The sequence below is a fragment of the Corapipo altera genome, unplaced genomic scaffold (genome assembly GCF_003945725.1).
Source record: "Corapipo altera isolate COAL_440 unplaced genomic scaffold, ASM394572v1 152, whole genome shotgun sequence".
Lineage (NCBI taxonomy): Eukaryota > Metazoa > Chordata > Aves > Passeriformes > Pipridae > Corapipo > Corapipo altera.
In genome coordinates, this window is record NW_020885088.1 from 178544 (window position 1) to 189057 (window position 10514).

Here is a 10514-nt window from a genome sequence, read left to right on the forward strand (position 1 = left end):
GGGTAAACACACACAAATCTTCAATTAAAATAACCCCTTTCCCTTGCAAATAAGCTCATTTATTAAAAAAAAACAAACCCAAGCCATTTTGAGGCAAACTGCAACACCTCGGGCCCGGAGCGAGGCCTTCGCTAATAACAGTGGAAAAATCTCCCTCTTCCCCCCCAAAACGTCCCATCTCCTCTTCCAAACCAGGCAAAGACAAGCTTTTAATTCACGGGTGAAAAAAAATAAACCATCCACCCCTCAGGTCTCGCTGGTTTTTTGGGTGGGAATTGTGGGAATTTCGCTTCATCCCCTTCCAGGTTTTAGCTTTGGGGTGGCATCGGCCTGCCCAGCACGGCTCAAATGGAATATTTGGCGAGGGAGAAGAGACATTTTAGGGTTTCCTGTTCTTCCCCAAAGGCTTTAATCTGGAGGCTAAATTTAAGGGAAAAAAAAAAAAGGAGGGGGGGAGAGAAAAGAAGAAAACCAAATGCTGGCAGGGGGAGGAGTTTTGGGGTGTTGTTTTTTTTTTGTTTTGTTTGAATATTTTGGGTTTCCAGAGGCAGCAGATGATGCACAAATGCCAGGTGGGAGCTCATTGGATTGACTCAGCTCCATGTGGGGCTGTCCAGGTCACCTCATGGATCAGAATCCATGGCTGGGACACTCCTGGGGACAAATAATCCCTGTGAGCTGTCCCAGGAGGAGAAGAAGAAGCTCAACCTCCACTGAACCCCCCTAAAGCTAAAAGTTAACATTTTTAGAAGGGGAAAGAAAAAAAAAAAGGAATTTGGGGTTTTTACACATAAAAAGTGGGTTGTTACTGCTGAAAAAATTTTGGACTTTATGATTTTTTTTTTATCTTTTTCTTTCCTGAGACTTTCCTTTGGACTCTCAACCCTGATGTGTTCCCACTACCCAGAAATTCTTGGCACATCTACTGTTCCCCCTCTTGTTCTTTAGTCCCTGATTCAAGACTTACAACCAGCCTTAGACACGTCTAATTAAATGAGAGAAATCAGTTAAATGAGAGAAATCAATTAATTGAGATAAATAAATGAAATTAGATTAAAAAATTAAATTAGATAAATCAGTTAAATGAGATTTAAAAAATTAAATTAGATAAATCAATTAAATGAGATAAATTAAATTAGGTGATGAAATCACAGCTGATTTCTCTCCACTGAACAAGATCTTGCTGATCTGTGGTAGCAAACATTTGAATACTTCACTTGACAGTGGATATTCCAGGACATTTCCAATGGAAATGAAACCCAAGAAAGCCAGGGAACATCTCTTCCCCAAACCCCCCCACCAGCCACGTTGAAAGGAGAGAGGAAAAGTGAGCAGAGGGAAAAGGACAATTCCAGGGGGAAGATTAGGAGATCAAGGCTTTCCTGCTTCCAGAGGGTGCTGGAGTGTGACTCGAGGCACTGGGAAGAGCTCCTGGAGTCCCTGCATGACTGGGAACACATTTCCCACTCCAAGAGCCACTTTTGGGGGGTGTTTCTCCCTCCCAAATCCGGGTCTGTGCTGGAAGAAGGACACACAGAATCCCTCTCCTCAAAAAAATCTCCTTTGCCCTCCTGGTTCTGGTCTCACAGTGTGTCTTCCTCAGTTTGATTAATCCATTTATATCCTGGGATTTCCATCCTTTAGGGATGGAGCTGCAAGGTGAGAGAGGGAACAGCAGATTCCAAAGTCAAGGTGCTGATCCAGGCTTCCTCTCATCCACTAAGACTCCTGGATACCTCTGAAATCTGCATTTTTCCCTTATTAAAATGTCAATTAAATGAATATTAAAGACAGAAGAAAGTTGGAGAAATCCATGAATCCCTGACAAATCAACAAATAAATGGGAACCTGCCAGTTTATTGCAGGAAAACAACAGGCTCCTGAAACGCCCTCAGGGATGTGATGGGCAAAGGAGAGGAAAACCCAGGTCCCCACTGCACTGCAGGAAGTTCCAAATTTGTTTTTCTCATTCCCAAGGAAATCCAGAGGCTTTGAAGTGAGAGAGATGACGGGAGGGTTGAGTTCCACTCCAGTGGAATTTGTCCAAGGATTTTCATCAGCTTCTGCCCACCTGGATTGGAGTCTTTTCAGCCTCCCCTTGAATTCCAGGACAAAAGGAAAGGTGGGTTGTGGCTTGGAGGCAGGAGAGGAGAATCCAAAGCTTGGAATCCAAAGCTTGGCTCTGCCACAGACCTTCCTTGGAGGCGGGAGGGGGTATGTTGAACATCCCTGTGCTTCAGCTTCCAGGAATTTCAGCCCTACCAAACTTCCAGGCCACCTCAAGTGACATTTCCCTCTCTCTAAAAAAATCCGTAAAAAGATATCAAGGTGTCCCAAATCCCACTCTCTGCTTCCAAAAACACCCACCAGGGGCTGGTGTGGAGTGGATAAATCACCACACTGTGCTGCAGCCACAGCCAGGCAGGGGCAGGAGCCATTCCAGGTGGGAATTCCTGGAATTTAAGCGCTGAGTGGGCACACACAGCCCTTGATGTGAAGTGGGAGCAAGGAGAGAAGGTAGTGGGATAAATCAGCTGGGATTTTCCAGAGCTCAGCAGCTCTGCAGGTAACGCCTGACGTGCCACCTCTCCCACCAACACCTCCCTCTCCTGGCCCTGCTCCTTTCCCTTGGATGTCCCCCTTGGGTTTGTGGCTGCAGGACAAAGCAGATCAGGAAGCTGATCCAGCTGGAAAACAAAGCTCCTCCAAAAAGGCTCTCCCTCAGGTCGATCCACTCTGCCAATCCTTGGGTGTTGAAGGGGATCCAAAGGAGCAAAGGAAGTCACGGGGTTGGTGACAACAAAACTGGGCTCTGGGAGGGTTTGTGGGGGTGGAGTCACATCCCTGAAGGTGTCCAAGGAACGACTGGACACGGCACCAGGAGACAAGGTGGGCACAGGGTGGACTTGATGGTCTTGGAGGGCTTTTCCAGCCTCAATGATCCTGCGATTCCGCGAGCTTGGAGCGTTGGTGGGAGCAGGTTTGCGGGAAGAGGTCCTCAGAAGGCTCCTTGGAGAAGCAGATCTGTCTGGACGAGGCACCCCCCAATCCCTCATGGCTTAGGGAGCATCCCTGGTGCCCACAGCCATGGATTCACCTCCCAAATTCCTCTTCTCTCTCCACCCACAAGCTGGAACACTGGAGGTTCAGGGGGGCAGGATAAAACCCCGGAGCAGGGATGTGGAAGCGCTCCACGTGTTGCCGAGTTTGCTCCAGGATCTGATGCAGAGCAGCTCCAAACCAGCTGTGGGGTCAAAGACTCTTTTCCTGTGACCCTTGTGGTCAAGAGTTTCCCTGGAGAGACGTGACTCCCGAGGCCAAAGCCACTCCTTGTTGACCCGGGTCAGGGATTTTAAGTAGGGACTTTCTCCTTTCCCAAACATCCCCAGCACTGGGATTTCCTCGCTGGCTTTTCCTGTCTGCAGGGTTGTCCCTCCATCAGAGTTGCTCCAGGATGTGGGATAGGATGGTCCCAGGAGGATCCTGGCTCTCCAGGCAGATTCCTTCAAGCACAGCTGAACATGGACCTTCCCCTCCCCACAACTCTGCAGAAAAGGCCAGAGAAGTTTCCCCCTTGGATGGCAGCAGGAAGTGCTTCCCTGAGAATCTCCCCAAAACTGCTGCCTCACTGTGAGCTGGGCCTTTTTCCTTCTTTGGAATGACAAACCCAGCAGAGATCTGGACACAGGAGACAACTGGAAAGCACCCCCAGGACTGATGTTGCTCCAGGTCCCAACCGCTCTGCCCCCGATGTCTGCAGCTGGAGGCTGATGCATCTCCATTGGGAAGGTGATGTTGCCCTTCCCAGGCTTTTTTCTCGAGGTCTGGAGTGAGGGAAGAGGGAAAGGGATGAGATCTGACAGCCCCACCTGGCCTTGGGGGATCAGCAGAACAGACACCAGGTCCCAGTTCCTGCGTCATCCAAGGAGGAAAGGACTGGAGCAACCACTTTTCTAGTGTCCAGGGGCATCTGTAACCTAAAAATCTGGGAATGGTGGCTCTTCTGCAAAGTGGGAAGAACTTTTCCAAACCAAAAAACCCTCTGCTGTGCCCACAAAATCCTTCCACCATCCTAGAGAATGTCTGGCAGCTCCCTGCCTCGTCCGTGAAGCGGGAGCAGGAATTTCTGGGGTGTTCCAGCCTAAGGAAACATTCCTTGGGAAAGGTTCAATCAGAAATCATTCCGCCTTTTGGATCCCGCAGATTAATTGGGTCTAATTACCTACTTGAATGATTGATTCTCTCATCACCTTCCTGCCCAGAGTGTTGCCATCAGGGTGATTCCTCCTCTCGGATGGAGCCTGAGCTTGAATCCCTGAACAGCTTTTTTCCCAAGGCAGGACTTGTGTCCACAAGACTAAATGATGACATTTTAGATTTCCTTCTGCTCCAGTCACTGAGCCAGGTCTCAAACAGCACCTAAAAACCCCTGGGGTTGGATCCTTTGCTCTCCTTGGGACAGAGCCCAAAATCTTCTTGTCACTCACATCCAGCTCCTCATCCCTCCCCGAACTGCTCCTGACGATTAAGGGGGGATCAATACCAAATGTAGGGAAAAGCTGGAGCAGCTGGTGTTTCTCAGATGTCCCCAGCCCCCGGGGTGGGCAGGTGGGCCGGGGACAACAGAAGGAAATGCCTCTGCGTGTGCGTTTTTAATGAGGTGTTAATTGGGCAGCGGGTGAACAGGACAAAGCAACAGCAGAGGATGTGGCTTGAGGGTTTGGCTGATGGGAAGCAGGAGGCTGGGAATCAAAGGAAAGCCGGGATTTTGGGGCCTCTTGCTGCCGTGTCCAACGGGAGAGGGACACCAGGTGGGCAGGGAACTCTACTCTGGGGTCAGGGCTGGATTTGGGGATCCTGGTTTGTCCCCTTCACTCAGGGAATAGAGGAAGAGGGGCCAGGAGCCCACCCGGGACTGGTGGGGTGGGGTGGCCCAGCTGAGCCCCAGTGCCAGTCATTGAAGTCATTAACACATGGGAGTGAAGAAAGAACTCCACGGGGGGAGGGGGGGATTACTGGGCTTCCCACAGGAGAGAGCTGCTCCTGCTCCTCCCTCCAGCCCCACAGCCGGGAGCAGATCTGCAGCCCAGGAGAGAAGGGAAGGGGAAGAAAGAGGCTGAGCTGAGCTTGGGCCCTCCTGAGGAGAAGAGAGAGTTTGGCAGAGGGAAACGAAGAAGGGGTGTTGGAGGGAGGCTTTTCTGCACCACTGGGGGCTGGTTGGGAAGGAATTTGGATTGGTGAAGGAGTCCAGAGGAGGCCCCGGAGATGCTGCCAGGGCTGGAGCCCCTCTGCTCTGGAGCCAGGCTGGGAGAGCTGGGGGGGTTCCCCTGGAGAAGAGAAGGCTCCAGGGAGAGCTGAGAGCCCCTTGCAGGGCCTGAAGGGGCTCCAGGAGAGCTGGAGAGGGACTGGGGACAAGGGATGGAGGGACAGGACAAGGGGGAATGGCTTTAACTGAAAGGGGATAGATTTAGATGGGAGATTAGGAAAAATATTCTTGTCTGTGAGGGTGGGGAGGGACTGGAATGGATTTGCCAGAGAAGCTGTGGCTGTCCCTGGATCCCTGGAAGTGTCCAAGGCCAGGTTGAGCAACCTGGGCTAATGGAAGGTGTCCTTGCCCATGGCAGGGCTGGAACTGGATGATCCTTAGTGTCCCTTCCAACCCAAACCACTCCAGGATTCCCTAATCTTGGTAGAGCTGATGTTCCCTCCCATGCACTGCTTGGGCTTTGGGTACAACAAGAATGGGCACAATCCCATGACTTTTGCACCCTCCTGACCCTTTGGAATTCTGCTGCTGCAGAACAAGACAACTGTGACAACTCTGCTTCCCAACACCTTGTGGTGAAAGATCTTCCCCAAACCCAATATTCTGGTGTTCTTCCACTGCCAAGCTCCACCTGTTGGGCTGAGGGGAAGGGCTGGGCTGGGCACAGAGGTGTGAGAGATAAAATATGGGTTTTTATATATAGAAGTATCACAAAGCTGTAAGATATCCAAGTTCCCACATGGGACTGAGTGTCAGGGTCTTTTTTGGCCAGATAAAAGTTCCTAAAAATTCAAATCTTTCAGGGCCATGTGGAAATTTTGCACACGGGGGGGGGGGTTTCTTCCCTCTCTTTGGGCTGAGAACAAAGGAAGATCCATCGTTTTTGACAGAGGACTCCTTGCAGCCAATCTTCAGGGAGAAGAAACGTTTTTAGGCAAAAAATGAATATATTAAACTCATCTGAAAAGAGTGGGATTTTATACAACTATAAAATGTATAGAGTTTAAACCCAAAGGGCCTTTTTCCCCCTGGAAACTCAATGAAATAAAGACCCAATGCGCCGAATAAATCCTTTGCTTTGTCTTTCTACATTTAAAAGAGGAATTTTTTTCCCACTGAAGGGGCCCAGCCGTGGAATTCTGGGGTGCTGTGGGAACACTCACCGTGCACCTTGGGCACCTTGGCTTTCAGGTGTCGCTCACACTTGGCCTTGGCCTTCAGCAGGAGGAAGATCTGCTCCTCCTTGGTGATGACATCGTCGGCATCCACCTGCACGGGGGGAGAGAGGGGCAGAGCTCAGCAGGACACGGAATTCCTTGGGCTGAGGGCAAAATGTTCTTTGCACCCACAGCTTCATAGAATCAGACAATCAGCTGGGATGGAAGGGACCTCCGAGATCATCGAGTCCAACCCTTGATCCAACCCCGCTGTGGTTCCCAGCCCATGGCACTGATGCCACATCCAGTCTGTCCTTAAACACCTCCAGGGATGGAGAATCCACCACTTCCCTGGGCAGCCCATTCCAATTTCTCTGCAAAGAAATTCTTTCTAATGTCCAACCTAAACCTCCCCTGGCACAGCTGAAGACCGAGCCCTCTTGTCTTGCTGATGGTTGCCTGGGAAAAGAGACCAAGCCCCCCCCGGCTCCCCCCTCCTGTCAGGGAGTTGCAGAGAGTGAGGAGGTCTCCCCTGAGCCTCCTCTTCTCCAGGCTGAACAGCCCCAGCTCCCTCAGCCTCTCCTCATGGGAATTGTGCTCCAGTCCCTTCCCCAGCCTTGTTGCTCTCCTCTGGACCTGCTCCAGCACCTCAATGTCCTTCCTGAGCTGAGGGCCCTTCCTCTCCAGCCTTGCCCAGTGACTCCCAGTTTTCTCTGCAATCCCAGTTTTCCCAAGCGACGCTTCCCGCAAGGTGCCGCCTGGAATCGTCCACGGCAAAGGAGCAGCTGCTCCTGTCACACACACAAAAAGGGAGGAATTTTGGAGCTGAGTGCCCCAATCCATGAGGAAAAAAGATCCTAGAAAATAGTGTTGGAGCAAGGAATGTTCTCCTCTTAAGAATTTTAACCTGTCGTCATCATTCCAGTGCAAATTCCACCTCCTTGTCGAGACCTTCAGGCTCTACAAAATTCCTGCCTAAGTCCAGAGGGGGAGATGCCCCAGGCAGAGGTGACAGCATCCCAAAAACTCAGGGAAAAGCCACTGGGAACATCACCCAGGGAAGTTCCCCTGGAGAAGAGAAGGCTCCAGGGAGAGCTGAGAGCCCCTTGCAGGGCCTGAAGGGGCTCCAGGAGAGCTGGAGAGGGACTGGGGACAAGGGATAGAGGGACAGGACACAGGGAATGGCTTCAAGCTGAAAGACAGTAAATTTAGGTGGGATATTGTAAAGGAATTCCTGGCTGTGAGGATTTGGAGGGACTGGAATGGATTTGCCAGAGAAGCTGTGGCTGCCCCTGGATCCCTGGAAGTGTCCAAGGCCAGGTTGGACAGGGCTTGGAGCACCCTGGGCTGGTGGGAGGTGTCCCTGCCCCTGGCAGGGGTGGGATGAGATGGTCTTCAACGGCCCTTCCAACCCAAACCATCCTGGCATTCCATGATTTCCTTGCACTTCCCAAACCCTTTCTCTCCAGGATTAAGGTTCCTCCCCTCGTTTCGCAGTTCATTCATTTGGCAAAGGCAGGAACGGGAACCAGCTGGAGGCCGGTTGGTTCTCCAGCAAAACTCCCTCCAAGTGACAGAGTGAGGGTTAATAAAATAAATAAAAGCAAAATAAAAGTAAAATAAAAACAAAATAAAAACAAAATAAAAGCAAAACAAAAACAAAAAAAAAAATAAAAAAATAAAACCCAAATAAACCCAAATAAACCCAAATAAAATTAAAAATTAAATAAAAATAAATAAATAAATAAAATTAAATAGAAATAGAAAATAAAAATAATAATAAATAAAAATTAAATTAAAATAAAGTAATAAATAAAAATAAATTAAAAAAATTTGAAATAAATAAAAATTTAAAAATAAATAAAAATAAAAATTAAATAAATAAAAATAAAAATTAAATACAAATAAATAAATACAAATAAATAAAATAGAAAATATAAATACAAATAAATAAATACAAATAAATACAAATAAAAATAAATACAAATAAATATAAATAAAAACAAACACAAATAAATAAAAATAAATAAAAATAAATAAAAGTAAATAAAAATAAAGCCAGAGCCCCTTTTCCAGCGAGCTCCTCTGGGAAGGGCCGGGATGTTTGAGCAGCTGGAGAGGGGATGGACAGGCAGAGGGAGGGGTAGGTGTGATAAGGGCACTCCGAGGAAAACAGGAGTTAGTTTGTCGTGTCCTTGGACTAAATCCAGGCTCAGGATCCCTCCGAAGTGGGAGTCACTTCCCAAACCACCTTAATGCACAACAAAGCCGCCCCTTCCCGGATGTTTGGCCCATCCACACTTAAGGCAACATCCCTCAGTTCAGTTTTCCTGGGAAACACGGAGCCCCGGGGGCAGAGCCCGCTGTCATTCCTGCACAGCCCCGCAGTGATCCCACAAATCCTCTGGATTTCTCCTCTCTGACCTCAGGCATTCCCAGGATTCAGCCCTGGGAGCAGGGCAGCTCCAGCCCCAGGGATGTGCAGCCTCCAGGCCGGGCCCAGCAAAGGCATTTTCAATTCCCAGGAAAGGAGATGAAGTCTCCAAGTGCTGTGCCTGGAGCTGGGCAGGACAACTGGGATACAGCTCTTAGAATTTCCTGCCAGACCTTTCAAAACCCACCCAAACCAACTCCAAATTCTCTCCTCTCCCCCCAGAAAAACTGGTTTTAGTGGTAAAAGTGTATTTAAGGCACGTCTTTCTTGGGCAAAGAGGCTGAGACGTGGTTTTAAACACATATATAGAGATTTTCACTCCGTCCTGCCACTCAAAGATATCTATTCCCAAGAGATTTGTAGGAAAATTAATTCATAGAGAATAACTGGCATTAAACACCCAACGCTGAATAACTCCCATTAAACACCCAAGACAAACTGGGCTGAGCTGGTGGGGCTGAACTTGTCCCCTCCTGTCCCCAACCCTCGCCGAGGAATTCCAGTGAGGAATCCTGAGGGATTGAGGATTGGGAAGTACAACCAGGCTGAGTGATCCCCGGGGATTGGGAATAATCTGCTTTATCGGGCACTGGGATGGCTCTGATTTGGGTTCAAGGGACAGGAGGTGGGACAGGACCCACAGCTGGAAAATTTCTCAGCTGCTGGAGAAATTTTAACTGTTCAGCGCCACATTTTCCCCCATTTTCCTCTGGTTTTGCAGAATTTCAGCCCCAGGAGGAACAAGGAGGGGTGAAAATGCAGCACAGTTCCTGTAAGCAAATCCCAGGGTGGACCCAACAGAGGAGCAGACAATTTAATGAATTATAAAATTAGCAAATCCACCAGGAGCTGTTAAAAAACTGCCACCTGGATGCAAAATTCCTGGATACAGGAATGTCTGAAACTGCTGATGGCCAAAAGCTGGAAGGTAACAACCTTCTTTTTCCTCAAACTGGGGATGGTCTAGGACAGAAGATTGACCAAAAAAAGCCTATTTTCATATATATATCTCCACAGATTTTCTATTTTTCTAAGACACAGAAACCTTGTGCCCTGCTGAGAACCCAGAAATAACATTTAAATTCAGAATTTGCTCCAATTTAACACACTCAGCACCATCCACTCTGTGTATTCCCTGCTTTCCAGGATCAGGAAAAAGGAGATAAAAGGTGCTAAAAGTGTTTCAACTGAGTGAAAACCACAGCCAAAAACTCCCCAAGGTTTGCACGTTCAACACTTGACTCATCTTTGATCGGGTTTTTTGAGCCCCCACGTTCCAAACCAACTGGGAACATCCAGAGTGGGATTCACCCACCTAAACTGTTCAGTCCTTTTATAATCCCTGAGGATTTAACTGCACAGAGCAGCTGGAATTCATTCCATCCTCATCCCACCTCCTGAAATCAATTGGATCAACTCTGGGTTTATTCCCCCCCCCCCTCTTTTTTTGCACTATTTAGCCCATTTTCAAAACAAAATCTCTTATTTAAACTTATTCACCAACAAAAAGGAACAAAAATAGATGTTTTTCCCATGTAATTCCTGCCTTGGTGACCAACTGGGAACATCCAGAGTGGGATTCACCAACCTGAGCTGTTCAGTCCCCTTATAATCCCTGAGGATTGAACTGCACAGAGCAGCTGGAATTCATTCCACC

General features: G+C 48.6%; 1 protein-coding gene across 1 annotated transcript in view; it reads right to left on the reverse strand.

Annotated features, from left to right (window-relative positions):
* PTH1R (parathyroid hormone 1 receptor) overlaps positions 1 to 10514 on the reverse strand; it is a 99824-nt gene that overhangs the window by 41644 nt on the left and 47666 nt on the right. Inside the window, exon 2 of the mRNA XM_027669553.1 lies at positions 6430 to 6535. Within this exon, the coding sequence (XP_027525354.1) occupies positions 6430 to 6535 (106 nt within the window). The remainder of the gene's footprint in view (positions 1 to 6429; positions 6536 to 10514) is intronic.